This window comes from Arachis stenosperma, chromosome 10 (genome assembly GCF_014773155.1).
Source record: "Arachis stenosperma cultivar V10309 chromosome 10, arast.V10309.gnm1.PFL2, whole genome shotgun sequence".
In the NCBI taxonomy this organism is placed as follows: Eukaryota; Viridiplantae; Streptophyta; class Magnoliopsida; order Fabales; family Fabaceae; genus Arachis; species Arachis stenosperma.
The window spans coordinates 9,107,068-9,126,047 of NC_080386.1; the positions used below are offsets into that span (position 1 = coordinate 9,107,068).

The window sequence follows — 18,980 nt, forward strand, 5'->3', positions numbered from 1 at the left end:
CCTTTACTGAGTAAAGGAAAGTCAAGTAAGTTGGAAGTCTACTTCTATTCACAAGTTCTAATCCTCTCCCTTCGGAAGGATTAGTGTTAGTGACTAGAGAGCCAGCCAACAATAAACCCAATTACAATTTAGCTCTTGAGTATTCCAACTCAAGGTTCTCCTTTTAATCAACTCCCAATCAAGTTAGAGAACTACTCCATTATCATGAATGTAAACTTCACAAAATTAAAAAGGGAAATAAAGAAAGACATGATAAACAATAATAAAAAAGATCAATTAAAATTAAAAATGGTTCTTGTATTAATAAATTATAAAAATAATCCAATTGTAACTCTGGACAAATTAAGGATATGAAAGAGTAAGTGAAAAGTAAGGAAACAAACTAGAATGATGAAGTCTTGGCAGAGGTAGTAACTCTTCTCAATATCCCAATCCAAAAAGCAATAAAACAAAATTCTAAGAACTATGAATGTGTAGAGAGAAAACCTAGAGAAGGAGTAAAATCAGATCTAAAAACTAAAACTAAAATTATGCGGAATCAGAATCATCCGTAGTCTCTACATGTTTCCTAGATCTAATCTGCGTTTCTGGGCCGAAAACTGGGTTAAAACGCGGCCCAAAATCCACGCCAGCGATTTCTGTAAATTCTGCAGATCGCGCACGTCACGCGACCGCGTCGTCCACGCGTTCGCGTCATCCAGCGTTTTTCCTTACCACGTGTGCGCGTTGTCCATGCATTCGCGTCACTCGTGCAGATTTCAATCCACGCGCTCGCGTCAGGCACGTGTTCGCGCCGCTGTGATTTTCTCCAATTCGCGCGGATGCGTGAGCCATGCATCCGCGTCGCTTCTCGCTTGTCATCTCCTCAATTTCTTGTGTTCCTTCCATTTTTACAAGCTTCCTCTCCATTCTTTAAGCCATTTCTGTCCTATGAAGCCTGAAACACTTAACACACGGATCACGGCATCGAATGGTATAGAGGAGAATTAAAATACATAATTAAAAGATCTCTAGGAAGCAAGTTTTCAACCATAGAACAAATTTGGGAAGGAATTGTAAATACATGCAAATCATATGAATAAGTGGGTGCAGACCCGATAAAACCACACAATTAAACACAATATAAATCATAAAATAATGGTTTATCACTAGCCCATAGAAATTTGTTGTAGTACTTCTGGTGTCATTTTGTGCATGTTTGATTGAGTTGTATGCCTTTTTGAATTGACATTGTGTGATGCAATTAAGAAATAATAGCGGTGTATTTAGTTTGTATTTCGGTGTATTTTATGTGAATTGAGGTGCATTTAGTGTTGTTGCATTAATTAAATTTCTTTTCTAATATTTTTGCTGCATAATTCTTTTTGTGTAATCCTACAATCCTCCACAACCTCAACAATTTGTTGTGAAGTCTCCCACGGAGGAATATACGGAAGAACAACCTCAACAAGAAGCTCATAAGGAAGCTCTCAAAAAAAAAAAAAAAAACTCAGCATGTAGCTCTTCCTAATGTGTAAGTTCTACTTAATAATTTTTTTTTAATATTTTCTGTACATTCTTAAATTATTTTATGTGTCACCATGTAGTCATCCACCCACTCAAGAATTGAAAGCTGGGATAATGATGGTTGCTAATTAATGCTGTATTGAATGATGACTTTGGTGCACCATCATTTAGCCTTGCCTTTAGTCAATCAATTAATGAAGCTACAATTACCCAAGAAGGTGAATCACCAGCTAAAATGAAAGATTCTCAAGACAACCCAGAGCTGGTTGAAAAGTTGGAACAGTTGGTTGAGGTGATGAATACTGGGGTTGCAGTAGTATTGACATATGCTAAGGAGCAAAGTCCCCCACCAAAAAAGGTGCAGCCTACTCTGAACTTTCTTGACAAGTTTAAAACTCCAGTAAAGTAAAAGGAAATACCAGAGGAACTTAAAGAGAAATGCTATCACTGGATCACAAATATCAAGACTTATCAAGATGACAACACTAATGAGTGAAAAACGATATTCAGGTGGAACCAAGAATCTCAACTTGAGGCAACTAGAATGCACTTTGCATCTTTAAAAGCCAAATCATATATTAAAAATTTGATAATCCTAGATTAACATTAATGATTTTCTTATAAGTTGTTGTGCCATATATGTAATAAGTTTGGATTTTTTTTTTTTGTTCTTGTAGGTGGTTGAAAGATTTGAAAAACTCATATATTGTGTCCCTCTAATATTGTGGTAAGCTTTACTTCTATTGAACTTTCAGTGTATTTTAAAAATATATTGTGTTGAAGCTGTTTTTTCGGTATTATTCAAATTTTACAGAATGCCATGTCGGCGAAACATAAGGACAACTACATTGATCCAAAAACTAACAAGCCTTTCCTCATCGAAGAGTATAAGGAGTATCTGTCGTTTCTGGACAAGAAAAAGCTTGCATCCCATCCATTTGTAAGTTTTTGTTTATAAAGTTTCTTAAATAATTCTTTTATTAGGTGCCAATTATATTAAAATATTATTTTCTTTAGCCAAACTTTAGATATTTGCCCTAATTTACTATACGGACTATTGGTGGCTATGGATTGCGGATGTTCCAAACAAAAAATTTCATGTCCTTAACCTATATCACAAAAAGTCTCCTTCAGAAGCTAGAACAAAAATTAATAAATTTGTTATAAATTATTTATGTGATACATATTTCCATTTTTTGTATAAATTTTCTTGTTTTTGTCTGTTGTTATCATTATATAAATTCGATGCACTTCGGTTTGAAATAAGGTGCATTGGTATTTATTTGTGTGACGTTATCATTTATTCATTTTGGTGTAATTAGATGAATATACTATATCCTACCTGATATTTGGCTTTCTTTGATTTTTAGGGCTTGATGATTTCACAAATGAAGGTGTTTGCTAGAGTAAAACTTTTGATAGATAACGATGAGGGAGTCAAAGCACCATACATTAACATCAGTGGGCAGCATACAACGTATCAATCTTTCTATCTAAGAAATTTTACTGTGTTTTTTGTTACTGTTCTATTTTAATGTGTTATTTCATTTTTGTCTTTAGCTAGAATTGTGCAATATATGTGATGAAATGATTGAAAATAATTTATCCGAAAAAAAATCAGAAAGGAAAAATATGCATGGAGGAATTGGAAACAGGTAACTATCATTAAAAATAGATAACTTTCTATTACTATATTAACAGAGTTTAATAAATAAATTTTTTTAAACTGTAGAAACAAATTGATTATTTCAGAGTCGAATATGTTTCACTCATTCTCTTTGACAAAATAAATCAATTAAGAGATAAAGTCATTCAAGAATTTGAATCCATCAGACTCTTCAAGTCATCTGTTGCATTATTAAGTCCTTACTATAAATTTTTATCATGAGATATTAATAGTAGATAGTTTGAATGTTGTAAATTGTTAAGAATTTTTATATTGGTTGTCTACTAAATTATCTGTACAATGTATAGTTAAAAAAACACATATTTTGTATATTTGTAAATATTCCATCCAAGCTTTTCATAATTTTTTTTAAAAAAATTAAATTTCTATGAACCTGTCTGTACTATATTGATATCATGTTAATTTGAATGAATCCAGATTCACAAAAATGCGGAAAAAGAAAAATAATTTCTATAATATATCGAATTGCTACACCAAATACATCGAAAGCTATTTAAATAAACACAGAGAATGCTTACAATTTTTTCTGTTAATTTTCATAGGAAGATATAGAAATTGTGTAGGTTGAATTTCTACATTGCTTAACTATTGAATTGTCTGTGTATTGTATATTTAAAACAAACAAATCTCTTGAAAAAAAATTAATTTCAAAACAAACAGTAACATGGTAAAATGGAACAAAATAAGAAAATATAAAAAGTAAACCTCATTTCCATAAAAAAATATTATATAGATTACACTGAAACAGTGTTAAAAAATACCAAAATGCCTTCAAATAAATATCGAGAAATCTATCTTATTCTCTTGAATTTCTGAACTGATAATTCATAATATGTCCATGATAATGGCTAAAATTTGACTACACCACTAATCAACCATTTAAAATGTTCAACTGTAAAAAGTAAATCATATATTAGCACAACGATTAACATGCACAAACTTAATTTTTTCTATTTAAAGCACAACACTTTTACCTCACTTAGAGCTTTCTTTTTCTTATTCTTTGAAACTTTTGCAATCTATTTTTTTCGTATTTGATTCCAATCTATTTTTAGGACGGTCTCTTGTTGTCATGCGTGGAGGATTTTGAAACTCGTTAATATCTTCCAATGAAGCATCTTTGTGAGATAACAGACATTTTTCTTTGCTTTTGACTTTATATTCTTGCATCTCAACCATCGGATTATCATAAACGCAGTGCAAAATCGCTGTTAACTCCTCAAATTGTGATGCGAGTTCACAAATATTTTATGACCGAAATACTAAATTGTCAAATCTTCTATTTCTTGGCTCTAATAAAGACTCGTCATGGCTACTCTTGATATGTGTATGTGCCTCCTCTTTACGTTCTTACTTCATCATTCTAATATATATCTTAATGACACTTTATCTACTAGCTCAAAACTTAACGCGCTCAGAGAATGACAGCACAATATCCCTGTTGACTTGAATAATAAGCACTGGCATTTAACTTCAGCTGATATCCCATCATATGTAACCACAAACTTGTTGAATGTTGAGTTAGAAACATGTTCTACAATTTCATATACTGTAAAATCTAGAGCGAACTACGTTAATCTTGTGATGCAATTCACTTTTCCTCTAAATTGTATATGGAATTCGCTAAACTTCTCGTGAGCATACACAAGCTGAAATTTAGCTTCTATTGATGATTTTGTTGCACACGGTATGATAATATGAAAATCTGCAGCATCTGATTCTCTCTCTCTCTGCTCTCTACTTCCTAGACAATTATCATATTATTTGACAAATTGGATAAGTGAGCTATTGCGTGTAATAAGCTTGTTAAAAAAAGCATGCATGCTCTTGCTCCTTTGTGTGCTTCTCATTCCGGTCCATAAGTAGTAATCAAGATAAAATGTGATCCATAAATGACGATCTTTAAAAAGCTTTGAAAAATGATAAAATACCTAAATCAGAATCAAATACAACAAAAGATATACAGGTTGACAGCTCTACTACACAAGCAAAACACATAAATATCAATACACTAAAAGTAATAACATCAATTAATCCTAATAAAGACATCATTACATGAAAGCCACTTGTTATTGCCAACACCATACTTCATCAGAAAATCATTCCAATTCCTATCAAATGCTTCTTTTGTAAAAGAGTTCCAAATAACATGACTCATCTCGTGTTTAGTTTTTTCGTGTCGCTTGTAGCTATTTAATTTATGTGAAATCTTCTTCATGATATGCCAAATACACCACTTGTGAATTGTTGTGGGCATACAAGTTTCAATAGCTCTTTGCATCGATGCACATTAATCAGTAAGAATGTCTTTTGGAGCATTTCTTCTCATGCAATGAAGCTAACATTTAAATAATCATTTGAATGATTGAATGTCTTCGTTTTTCATCAAAGCACATCTCAAAAGTGTTGACTAACCGTGATGATTCATACCAACAAAAGAACCAAAAATCAAATTATACCTGAAGACAACAACACATAAACAAATCATATATACACCGAAAGTAGTTTCAAAAAACACATAAACTAAAACAAAAAATTACTTATTTGCATTGTAAGTGGTATCGAATGAAATAACATCTTCAAAATACTCACCAACAGCCCTACTTCTTGCGTCGGCCCAAAAAACAATCTTAATTGACCGATCAACCTCAAGTTCAAGCTCGAAAAAGAAATTCTTATTCTTTTCTTTCATTCTTAATAAGTATTTTTCAAATTCTTTTACATTCTCTAGTTCTGAAACATTACATACTTCTCTCGTAATGTAATTTCTCACATCTTTTTCAATAAAACTTAATTCACGATGACTTCTTAGTTCTTACTGCTGTCACAAATGATTGATATATTTTGCTTGATCTGATTCCAGTTTTGTCGTTATTCTCAATTGTACGGTGTATAGACATGCTTAATTACCTGTGCTATTTAAGCATCTCTGTTTGATTTGGACAGCACGAATGTGAATGATGCAACATAACCTTCAAAATGATCAAAACACCAACATCCTTTAATATATTTATATAAATTCTTGTCGGACAATTTAATCCAGCTGACGGATTTGTCTTCTGAGTTGGAGATAGTTCAATTTCCATTTTTTCTCTCTGCTATATGTAATCAATTGTTTTTTAATTTCATTTGTCTTCTTATTTGTGTTCCAAATTTTCGTAGAAAAATCTGCAAATTTACAATAATATTTGTAAAATTTGTCAGCTTCTTCAAGCATGTTAAAAATTATCCCAACCTTTGGCACAAGCTGCTCATTAACATCACACAAAAATTGAAAAAAAGTATTTAAAAAAAACCAATTTATAATTTTAAATACACTAAAACTGAGAACAAAACAAATTTATCAAAATAATAATTCAAATTCAAAACTCCTACATTACATTCAAATTCAAACCATCAACCATGAACAATAATTTCAAAAACAAAAACAAAATTATTCAACTACAAAATCATAAACTGCTAACAAACTATATTAACTAGATTCGAACCACATCTCAACCACTTGATTCAATTCAAAACAATAATCCAATTCGCTCTGGTTTAATTGACAGCCTGAACTTGAAAATACACCGAAATCATTTCAAAAGTAAACCAAATTATAATTTTAAATGCATCAAAATTGAAAACGAAACAGATTCATCAAAATAATAATTTAGATTCAGAACTCCTACATTACATTCAAATTCAAACCATCAACCATGAACATCAATTTTCTCAAACAAAAACAAAATTATTTAACTACAGAATCATAAACTATAAACAGAATTACATTAATTAGATTCGAACCACAACTCAGCCACTTGATTCAATTCAAAACAATAATCCAATTCGTCCTGGTTTAATTGACAGTCTGAACTTAAATCATTCATTGTCTTTGAAAACGAAATACTTGTTCAAACTTGATTTCACTACTTGATTTCAAAAAATTGATCTTGGTCTTCAAATCAGATAAAAGAGTATTGGTCTTGGACGAAGAAATCACAAAAAACGAAAATAACACAGAATAAGAAGAGAACGCATAGAAGGAAGAGAACGTAGAGAATGCAGAAAATACTAAGAAAATTCAAAAAAACAAACAAAATCCAGATGAAAAAGATAGTTATATATATTTGTGCGTTAAGTCAAAAATTTGTTAGAGGTAGTGGCACGTGAAAGTGACTTAGGTTAAAATTACTTAGTTGGACTTGGTTAGTTAAATGACTTGAATGTAGAGATTAATTGAATCTAATTTTTTTTTTATTTTTTTTATAAAAATAAATTAAAAAACATATAATAATAAAAAATATAATTATAAAAATTTAATTAAAATAATAAAAAATTATATCTTTTATTAATATTTTTATATTTTTTATCAAAAAAATATAAAATATATTAATTTAATATTTCTGAACATAATATTTTTATTTATATCTTAACTTTTTAAAAATACTAAAAAACTAACAATTATATAGTAAGATTAAAATTTTATTTTCAATCCGAAGCTAGTAAGCTACCAAACATAATACTTGGTGTTGTTAGTCCAAGTACTCCTAAACAAACCCAGCCAAAATTCGATGAGCATCCGACAGACGACATGTTAGTGTGAGAGAGGAGAAATGAGAAATGAATTGTTTACAATTTACATAGCTTGGACTTTGATTCACCAATCACGCGTTACTTCCAGTGCTCCATTATCAAAGCTCTTCCACAACAATTCAACCTTTCTTTTTTCTCTGGTAATAACAATCACTCGTTCTTCATTATTTTATTTCAGAATCAGAATGTGAATCTAGCCAGTACTTTCGCTTTCGTTTTTTTGTTTACTAATACTGAAATTTCCTCAGTTACTGGTAGTATTTCGTTGAGGACTTTTATCGAACACTTAGAGAAATGAAACTGAGTCCAAGAGAGATAGAGAAACTAGAACTGCACAATGCTGGATTCCTTGCACAGAAACGCCTTGCTCGTGGTTTAAGACTCAATTATACCGAAGCTATTGCTCTTATAGCAACACAGGTAGTTTTGCTTCTCTGCTTTTTTTTTTTTTTTATCTTTTCTGCATGAAAAGTTTTGTAATCTGTTAAGGATTCCACTGTCAATTGCATACAGAAGCCAAATTCTTAACCCTTTGAAGGTTGATATATTATATATGATATGATTTAATTTAATTTGTCCAAATGGAGTTGGTTTAAGTGGTACATACTTAGGGTGCGTTGGTTTCTGATTTCGTAAAGTAATTTTACAACTTGATTTCTATCTTTTTATTTCTTTCATCTTTTTTATTATTAGTTTATACATTATAATCAAATTCTTGAAGTTGACTTCTTTTTTCAGTAAAAATAAATAAATAAATAAACACACTGAAACAAAGGCACCCTTAATTTCCTTAAACAAGGTCTCAAGTTATACATAAAATTCAAAGACGTATTATATCTAATATACTTTGTTATGTATTACTTCCGTACTCCAGTGTATATATACTCTTGTAAACCAAATAACAATACACAATACAATTCCTTTTTCACTGGAATACCATATTACAATACAAAAGTGAAAAAGGAATTGTATTGTGTATTGTTATTTGGTTTACAAGAGTATATATACACTGGAGTACGGAAGTAATACATAACAAAGTATATTAGATATAATAAGACGTGAGAGTTGTTTTCTTTTTTCTGTAAGAAATTGCTGAAACAAACAAACCCTTAATTTAATTACTGCGGATTGAGTAAATCCCCACCAAGAGAGCTAGCTTTACCATGAAAATGATTCTAAAGTTCAACATAATTGTCTCATGTTGAAGATACCTATGGTTTTGGGAAATATATAATTTAATTTTTGTTTTTCATATTCCATAGATTCTGGAATTTGTTCGCGATGGTGAGAAGACTGTGGCAGAACTAATGTGCATTGGGAGAGAACTCTTAGGAAGGTACTATGTCAATTTAGGTTATCTGGTGATGATTGCCTATGCTTGTTAATCATAATTATTATTACTAGTTTGAGATTTCATCTCTTTGAATTGATATTGTTCGGTAGTATCAGAAGAGGAATGAACCAGTTCTCTAGTCTTTAAAAATTTTGTCCTCACACCTTTTATTCAACAGGAGACAAGTTCTTCCTTCTGTTCCACATCTCTTGGATGCTGTTCAGGTAATGTGGCTACATTTTTAAAAGAGAAAAGCTTAAGGGCCAGCAGAATTTATTGTTTTTTTATCAGCATTTTTAGCCACTAGTCCAATTCCTTTAGTCTAGTAATCCAACAACATACTTTTAGGCCACACTTTTAAACATTGCCGGCTAACTGCTGGCTAAAAACAATAAATTATGCTGATCCACTGCTGGCTAAAAACAATAAATTATGCTGATCCTCTAGCATTCCTCTTTTTAAAATTATTTTTGTTGTCGATTCAAAAGGTTAACTTGTTACTGCGAGATGTTGGAGAATATTTGAAAATGCCTGTAAACCAATCTAGAGCATATCCAAAGTATATTGTGGACTCAATTAATTCAATTAATCTTCTAATCGAGTAGGAAAATCTTAGAAATCATTAATGATGTTAGTGGAATTGGGCCTGTACTACTATTACTAGGTTACTAGTATTTGATCTATTCATTAGTTTAATTAAGAGGTATTAGGATTTGATTTTTGTATCATGTCATCCATCAACAATGTATTCAGTGTTATATGTGTTTTATCTTTCTGTGTTTCCTTGACCCTAAATTCTTCACAATTCTTCAAGATTGGCAATCTTCATGTCTAATGCCGAGATACAACAATGACGACAATAATAACCAAGCATTGTAACTAGGCGGAATTTACGTTTTATATGTGATTTAAGTCAGATTTGCGAACAAAATTCTAAATGTATTTTGACCCCTGTTATTCTCGTTAATATGGCTCTTAAAAGTAAAAGGATAAAACTATACAAGTAGGTCAATTCTTTTGTAATGTGTTAGTACATTTTAGTCTCCCTCATCCTCCTGGTATCATCTTATTGCATAAATTTGAATGTAGGTTGAAGCCACTTTTCGTGATGGGACTAAGTTAATCACTGTTCATGACCCAGTTGCTTGCGAGAATGGAAACCTTGAGAAAGCATTGTTTGGTTCTTTTCTTCCAGGTATGCCTTGTATATGATCTTAAAGATAGATGTTTTATTATATATCTACTTAATGCTTCCATATCTAAGCATCTTTTTCTCTAATCAAATGTTGCATGTACCGTCTTTGCAGATTAACAAGATATAAGTTTTACAAACTATTTCTTTTATAATTTTATTTGTACTTAACCCCTGATTAAAATTCTTATATAATTTTTAGTTGTTGATTAATATCAATATTTCTAATTTTTTAGGCAAAGGAGAAATCTGTTGTCTTGTTTATATATTAATGTAGTGGGAGACAAAATTGTTATCATCTAATTTGAAGCATTTATTCCCCCCAAAAGGTCATTGATTTGCCTACAACTCCAATAGTGTGTGCTTTTAATTTAAATAGTGACTATATATTGCAAGGCAAGAAAACTTATATAGATAAGCCAATATATATTCCTGTCTCTCTATTGTGCACCCAAAATATCTTGCAATAGAATTATAGTGCTCAGACTGCAATTTTTCAATCACTTGTAATGCAGTTTGATATTGGAGAACTTTTTTGTTTAGTTGAGTTACAAAACTGCAAAGCACAAATTGAAGCCTTACTTACATTAACATTTTCATTGATGCACGGAAACTGTGTTCACAGTACCTTCACTTGACAAGTTTCCCGATAATGAAGAAGATAATAGAATTCCAGGTGAAATAATATGTAGAAGTGGAAGCCTAGTTCTTAACCCTGGAAGAAAGGCTGTACTTCTCAAAGTTGTCAACAAGGGAGACAGGCCAATTCAGGTGTTTGCTTACAAATGACAAACATGTCTGATAAATTTATGCATCTTTGTTTATTTTTCTTGAGAATGGGAAACTTATTCATGCCATGTTAAAAATGTTTGGAATATGCAATAATTTATCTTAGTGCCAACACTTCTAATTGCAGCAATATAAACTGTGCACAAATTGAATATCTTAAGTGTTTTCAATCAATGCTACTCAGTTGGTACTAGTTATGTAAAATGATTTTCGGATCTATTATCGAGGGATGTATGACAATATGTATTGTGAGCATGTGCATCTTGTTGATCCCTCTGATCCAGCAATGTACCATCTTTCGGCTATACTTATTTCAAAAAGTAGAGGCTTTTGAGTTTTTCTTGTTAATTTTATATTTCAGTAAATAGTGAAGCTTGTCTAAATATCGTCCTAAAGAGTTTAGTTTCTGAAAAAGAATAATTGCTACATGGACATCAGAAATCACCCATTTAGGAATATAGAATAACTCTATATTCACATTTATGAAAAAAAGTGCATAAATAATATAATCAAACTAGATTTACATTTATAATTAAACTTTATAAACAATATAATCGAAATACAAATAAAATACAAAAATACAGTGATGGCTGATTGGTGGATGAGATACCTACTATTATTTCATGATCATTTCCTTATTTTAACTAGGATTAGGGTTTCACTTTCATTATTTACATAGATAGTATTCCTCTCTTGTAAACACATCCAATTCTATCAGAATAATAGCTAAAACTTAAAATCTCATTATCAACCACTTTGTAACATTCTGAAAATTTTCAGGTTGGCAGTCACTACCATTTTATTGAAGTAAATCCCTACTTAACCTTTGATAGAAAGAAAGCATATGGCATGCGCCTCAATATAGCTGCAGGGACTGCAACACGCTTTGAGGTGGAATTCTAAATCATTATCAGTTTTCAAATTTGATATAGTAATTGGAATGCATATTTCTTTGAATTTTTTACTCTTTTATACATTTGATAGCCCGGGGAATGTAAAAGTGTTGTACTTGTAAGCATTGGAGGTAACCAAGTCATCAGAGGAGGTAATAACATTGCTGATGGGCCGGTTACTGTTTCCAATTGTGTAGCAGCCATGGAGGCTGTGAAGACACGACAATTCGGGCATATGGAAGAGGAAAATGCAAGGTTTATGATTTGTTATTGATGTAGTTTATATAACTTTTCCTGCATCTTTGTCAAGAGTGAATGAAAATTTCTCAAATGTCAAATTTGAATTTCCCAGGGAAGGTATTACCGGGGAAGACGATTCACTTACTACAGAAATTCCTCTAGAGGAATATGCTAACAAGTATGGCCCTACTACTGGTGACAAAATCCGTCTTGGTGATACTGACTTGTTTGCGGAAATTGAAAATGATTTTACTGCCTATGGTGATGAATGTGTTTTCGGAGGGGGGAAAGTCATAAGAGATGGAATGGGTCAGTCATGCGGCCATCCATCTGCTCACTGCTTGGATACTGTTATAACAAATGCTGTGATAATTGATTATACTGGAATTATCAAGGCAGATATTGGTATCAAAGATGGCCGAATCATCTTGATTGGAAAAACAGGAAATCCAGACATCATGAACGGAATACTTCCTAATAATATGATCATTGGGGTAACTTCCTTTAACGATATTGGACACAGCAAGTTGAATTGCTATGATACAATTTAAACTCACATCTTCTATTTTTAGGCTAACACTGAAGCTATTGCTGGAGAGGGTTTGATTGTAACAGCTGGGGCCATAGATTCTCATGTGCATTTTATATGCCCTCAATTAGCATATGAAGCCATATCAAGTGGTGAGTTTCATATGTGGAAATAACTTCTACTGAAAGTCGTGGTTACATGTATTTCAAATACTTAACATGTCCTAGTGTGCTGGGAGATACTTGTGATTGGTTCACCGTGCTTCAATATTATTATCATATTTTGTATTGAAACTTTAGTCTCTATCTGATTTCTTATTAGTTTGGCAATTTTCTTTCTTTCACCAAATTATTAATTGGGATCCTTTTTCTACCTTGTGTATAGGTATCACTACATTAGTTGGAGGAGGAACAGGACCAGCTGATGGAACACGTGCTACTACTTGTACGCCGGCTCCAATTCAGATGAAAATGATGCTGCAATCAACGGATGACCTGCCTCTAAACTTTGGTTTCACAGGCAAAGTGTGTTTTCTTTTGTTTGATGTATAAAATTGTGCTGCTGCTTCTTTTTGAAGCACAAATTTTCTCGTTTTGTGAAGAGTATAGAATCTCTTTCTATTTTCAAAATTCAATTAAAGTAAACCTTCTGTTTGTTGCTTCAGGGGAACAGTGCTAAGCCTGAGGACCTACATGACATAATCAGGGCAGGAGCTATGGGACTGAAGCTGCATGAGGATTGGGGAACTACACCTGCTGCAATAGATAGTTGTTTAACCATTGCGGAACAATATGATATCCAGGCACATCTCACTTATTATATTCACTTATTTGCTATTGTATATTTGATTGATTTATTAACTTTTGTTATACCAGGTTAATATACATACTGATACGTTGAATGAATCTGGATTTGTGGAACATACAATTGATTCATTTAAAGGAAGAACTATTCATACTTATCACAGGTATAGACTATCTTTGAACTGCTTTTCTTTTTATTTTTTCCTAACAAAAAATAATTTTGTATAAAAGCAGAGACATTTATATGCTATATAAAGAGGAATTAATGGAGATAATATATAATTTGACTGCAAAATCGGTGATTGGTTTAAACCTTTGCTTTTCCCATTATATAATAATAGTTCTATGCTTGTCCTATGCCTTTACATATATTTATCTGTTTGTCTTTGAACCTCTTCTTTCTGGCCCACGGAAGTTGATGAGGGTGTGGTTTTCATTCTTTGTTTACCCATGTTGATTGATCAATTCTTTAATTTTATCTGTTGTTTTCTTGGGCAGTGAAGGTGCAGGCGGTGGCCATGCCCCTGATATCATCAAAGTATGTGGTGTGAAGAATGTTTTGCCCTCATCAACAAATCCCACACGCCCTTATACGTCTAATACCATAGATGAGCATCTTGACATGTTGGTATGAACCTTGACATGTTGGTTTGAAGCAAAATTACTAAGAAGTAATGTAGCTTGTGCAATTTGCTTCTGAATTTAGAGTTCAATGATGTACAGATGGTATGTCATCATCTTGATAAGAATATTCCAGAGGATGTAGCTTTTGCCGAATCAAGGATCAGGGCCGAAACAATTGCTGCTGAAGATATTTTGCATGATATGGGGGCAATTAGCATAATAGCTTCTGATTCACAGGCTATGGGTCGAATTGGCGAGGTCCATCAATTTAAGACTTAATTCTAGACTCTTCCATCATGGAAAATAGAAATATAATGCTGAATAGTGCCAAATTAAATCTTTATATGAAATGATGTGTTCTTGTAGCATTTTTCTCAATTTCTTAAAATATCTCTATGCTATTATCTCATTTAAAAAATTGTGTGGAATACTAACTATGAATGTCTCAAATTTCTCCAGAAAAATTACTCATGAAAATCAAGATTAATTTTTTTTATCCTAGGGAATGTGATGTTGGATTGGTTTCTTCCTTAGGTTATTAGTAGAACATGGCAAACTGCCAGTAAGATGAAGTTGCAAAGAGGACCACTTAAACCTGGTGATTTGGACAATGACAATGACAACTGTCGGATCAAACGATATGTTGCGAAGTACACTATAAATCCAGCTATAGCAAATGGCTTCTCTCAACACATTGGTTCAGTTGAGGTATGATGTTTAAATGTTTAGTGCTTTATCAATCTAACCAAGAATTTTCCAGGGCAAAATACATGCAGAATTTGTGTCATTTCCCATGAAAAGACATGAATGCAAATGTCATGACTGATGAAATCATGTGGATATTGATACAAAGAGAGAAAAGAGAAGAAACATGAACAAAATGAGGAGATTAAATGCCTTAACAAAGTGACCCTTGAATTCCAGAAAGCACTATGTTCCTCTATTTGTATTATACACCTATCTCCAAAATTGGAGGTAGTATTCATAATTAATGGGTGGTGCCAGTTATACAGCACTAGTATTTAGTGGCTCTTATGGTAACTTTCTCTAAGTAGTTTGCCGCTTTTTTTTTTGGCTTAGTTTAACTTAATTGAGGTATTAAAAGTTGGCGTTAAAGCTGATGCTGATCCTTTTTTATTTTTTATATATTATTCCAAGTGCCACATTCATATCCAGTTTTGCAGGTGGGGAAGTTAGCTGATCTTGTGTTATGGAAGCCGTCATTTTTTGGAGCAAAACCAGAAATGGTAATCAAAGGTGGGGAGGTTGCATGGGCTAACATGGGTGACCCAAATGCTAGCATCCCAACCCCCGAACCGGTAAAATTTTAAGTCTATTTTTTAAAGAGCGTTCTGCTTTGTTTAGGGTTGTAGTTTGTGGTTAATGCTAAATACTTACACATTAACTAGCCTGACATTAATTTTATTGAAATAATTCGGGGTTTGGAGGGGATTAAAGGAAACTGAAGGGCATGAACTGTAAAGTGAAGTTCTTTTTACTCTTTAAACCCTTTTCTTTTATCCCTTCCCCGCCAAAACTCTAACTCGCAAATACGATCTTAGTCTACACTTCGTTACTTGTTTGTTTTCTCCTTGGAACTAGTTCAAACTAAACTATGAAACACAATTATTTAGGTCATAATGAGGCCTATGTTCGTAGCATTCGGCAAGGCTAGCAGTGCACACTCTATTGCTTTCGTGAGCAAGGTATGCAACCCCTCTTTTTCTCTATCTTTTGCAAGAGATTTGATCCCTCATTAAATTTTAAATGATTTTGTGACGCATAATTTTCACGATTAATTTAATTACTCTATTAGTCTCTGGGGTAATGCTCAATTTAGTTTCTATAAGATTAGTCATTTTGGTCCTTTACTTTTAATTGGATTAAATTAGTCCCCATAGATTACTAACGTGAAGCAAATCAGACCAGAATTCGTTATCACACCCTTAACACATACTGACGTGGCATGTTTAGTGACATGGAGGAGTCTGCGCTAAACAAAAAATGCTAATTTAGTCCCTGTATGTAACACTGAATCATTTTGGTCCTATACTTTTAATTGAACCAAAGTAGTCCTTGTATGTTACCATTGGAATCAATTGGTCCTCTCTTCTCGGAAGCTAGCGATTGTTGTGTTGATTGCAAGTTTTAGGTTATTTTGTGCGCATAAAATGTTAATTTCAAGTAGGTTTTTAGGGAAAAATATCTGTATTCCAAATTAAGTAATGACACCTTCGATATATGATTTATGTTAGCACAGTTCCAGTTTATGATTTATTTAATATGAATACAAGGCAAACTATAAACGAGTATAATTTTACACAAAAAAGACCACCTGGACATAGTTTCCAAAAGATCATCACAGTAGATTATGAAAGTTATGAATTCTGTGTGTTTGTAAATTTTTATCATTTACAGCTAGTTTTGATATTCATATTAATAAATCAGAAATTGGCAATGCGGTAACATAAATCTCATCCATAAAAAGGCTACTTGACATAAAAAATAACCCGAAACTTACAATCAACACAATAGTTGCTAGCTTTCAAGAGGAAGAGAGGACAAATTTGACTCCCTCGGTAACTTAGGCTGCCTTTGGTTTTGAGAACAGAATAAGACAAGACACTGAAAATAAGACACAAAGGATAAAGACACAAATTTTAGTGTTCTTGTATTTTATTTGGCAATAAACTAAAAAAAATTATGAAAATCTAATTTATTCTCATTCAAAAAATTTGAAAAAAAATATAATAATAAAAATATAATTATGAAAAATTAACAAGAATATAAAAGAAAAAACAAAAAATAAGTTGTGTTCTTTGTTAGTGTCTCCGTGTCCTTCCTGTTAGGATGGATACAAAATACACTAATTCAACGTCTCTAAATACAATATTTCTATCCATGTTTCATCTCTCAAATATGATTTTGTGTTTTTGTGTTCCTATCTCAATATCCTGTACTTGTAAACAAATGCAGCCTTACAAACTAATTTGGTTCACTTAAAAGTACAAATGCCAAAATGACTCAATCTTGTTACACACAAGGACTAGATTGAGCATTTTTCGTTTAGCACGGACTTCTATGCAGAAAATTTTCTGCCACATCAGCATGTGTATAATGGCAAGATCTCGAATTTTATTCGAGAGACTAATTTGATTCAAGTAGGAGAAAAAAAAATAAAAAAATTATTCTCGTCCTTACTAAACTAACACAATAATCTTAAGAGTATTTGTCTTTTGGAATATTGTACTATTCATCATAAACAAACACAAAAGCGACTATTCGGAGAATATTTTGCAATTTTTAATAAAAAATAGTAAATTAGGACCTAGTTGAAATTTGTATTTAATATAGAGACTCAGTTACAAATTTTTAAACCGTCAGGTCTTAATCCAAAATTTGGTAAAACTACAAGGATGGATAGAATAATTAAGCCATAATTTAAACTATATTACCCAAATGTTACCTATAAGAGAAATTAATGGATGAAAACACACGCAAGACAGTCATGTAAATTTCATAATGAGAAGAGTTATTTCCCTAATTCCCTTTCTTATATAGATGCATGCATGAAGAACAACCATGCTACGTGTACAACAAAATCAGCTACTAAAATCAACCATTAGTATAAAATACATATTGTAATATAAATACATATAAAAATAAATTAAACTACACATGTATTCATACATAAATATATTAGTAGCTAATTTTAGTGGTTAATTTTGCTGTACAAATAGCATTTTTGTACAAAGATTGTACGTTCCTAAAGCACATATATCTACAGGCGCTTATTTTCATTTGTAAAATGATTGGGAGTCCTAACTTATCTTCCGAATTATTATCCTAATTTTTAAATTAAGTTTGTTTTTTTATGTTTTTAAGAAATAACACATATATTTGAATTTTTTAGTAGTTTAATTGTGAGCAAGCTTCAAATATACTCTAGAAACATAGAAGTATTTATCCAGTTGAGAACACACAAACACCCTGCACATCCACGTTTTTTTTTTTCCCACTCCAAAGGCAGACATTGACGCCACAATGTCGATTTGTTGGTATGTTTGCAAGCAGGCTGCTTCACGGAACAAAGTAAAAGACTTGTATGGACTTCACAAGAGAGTGGAAGCCGTTGAGAATGTGAGGAGGCTCACCAAACTTGACATGAAACTCAATGACTCTCTCCCGGAGATCACTGTCGACCCAGAATCATACACCGTTACAGCGGACGGAGAGGTTCTAGCCTGCTCTCCGGCCACGACCATTCCCCTTTCTAGGAATTACTTCCTCTTTTGATCTCAAATTTCACATTTTGTTTATTCCGGTTTGTATGAACCTCTTGTGTAATAAACTTTCGGTCTTAGGATGTGTCATTCGTCAAGCTGCACTGCCTTCAACATGATTGATGATATACTTTTTTTCCTTCACAATCCCTTCGGTATGATTCATTTGAACTTAACAGTACAGAAATGAAAAATGATGCATTAGATGCATCATGCATCATGCAATTTCGAAATAATATAATCTCGGGTTCTGCTATTTCAATATCAAGAACTATTTTACAACTACTACAAGAATACATAGTAAAAGGTGCGCAAAATACGTTAACTAAAAAGTTAATTTGAAAACAAAAATCAAAAGGTGATTTTTTCGATACCCAATTAATTTGAGGGTATTACCTACCCTTCTTATATGTTCCAATTAATTGGTGACATGTGTATTCATTAATTTCAATCAGCAAATGAATTTTTAATTTTTAAAAATAAAAATTAATAAATTTAATACATGTATAAAATAATGTATATATAC

The 18,980-nt window shown here is 32.0% G+C and overlaps 1 protein-coding gene across 3 annotated transcripts; it reads left to right on the plus strand.

Moving 5' to 3' along the window:
* The first annotated feature begins 7,676 nt into the window (after positions 1-7,676).
* LOC130956522 (urease) lies at positions 7,677-18,601 on the plus strand. 3 transcript variants are annotated; one of them, XR_009077139.1, is made up of 19 exons: positions 7,677-7,908; positions 8,017-8,188; positions 9,031-9,104; positions 9,280-9,325; positions 10,191-10,296; positions 10,919-11,064; positions 11,863-11,973; positions 12,067-12,230; positions 12,328-12,709; positions 12,788-12,896; positions 13,129-13,268; positions 13,409-13,546; positions 13,620-13,711; positions 14,046-14,175; positions 14,271-14,429; positions 14,706-14,879; positions 15,348-15,490; positions 15,806-15,877; positions 18,246-18,403. XR_009077139.1 is itself a non-coding variant. In XM_057883573.1 (19 exons), the coding sequence occupies exons 2-19, from the start codon at positions 8,063-8,065 to the stop codon at positions 18,465-18,467; spliced, it is 2,526 nt and encodes an 841-aa protein (XP_057739556.1). In that variant the 5' UTR covers positions 7,677-7,908; positions 8,017-8,062; the 3' UTR covers positions 18,468-18,601. The 3 variants fall into 3 exon arrangements, 2 of the variants coding, with proteins under 2 accessions (XP_057739556.1, XP_057739557.1); XM_057883573.1 differs by having other exon boundaries at positions 15,356-15,490; positions 18,246-18,601; XM_057883574.1 differs by having other exon boundaries at positions 10,970-11,064; positions 15,356-15,490; positions 18,246-18,601.
* Positions 18,602-18,980: the final 379 nt, after the last annotated feature.

Bases quoted from the DNA above. Each gene is read 5' to 3' on its own strand.
- LOC130956522 (XM_057883573.1), top strand. From the start codon at position 8,063: ATGAAACTGAGTCCAAGAGAGATAGAGAAACTAGAACTGCACAATGCT. The intron at 9,105-9,279 runs GTACTATGTCAA...TTTATTCAACAG, and splicing joins GGGAGAGAACTCTTAGGAAG to GAGACAAGTTCTTCCTTCTG. The intron at 13,547-13,619 runs GCACATCTCACT...TTGTTATACCAG, and splicing joins CGGAACAATATGATATCCAG to GTTAATATACATACTGATAC.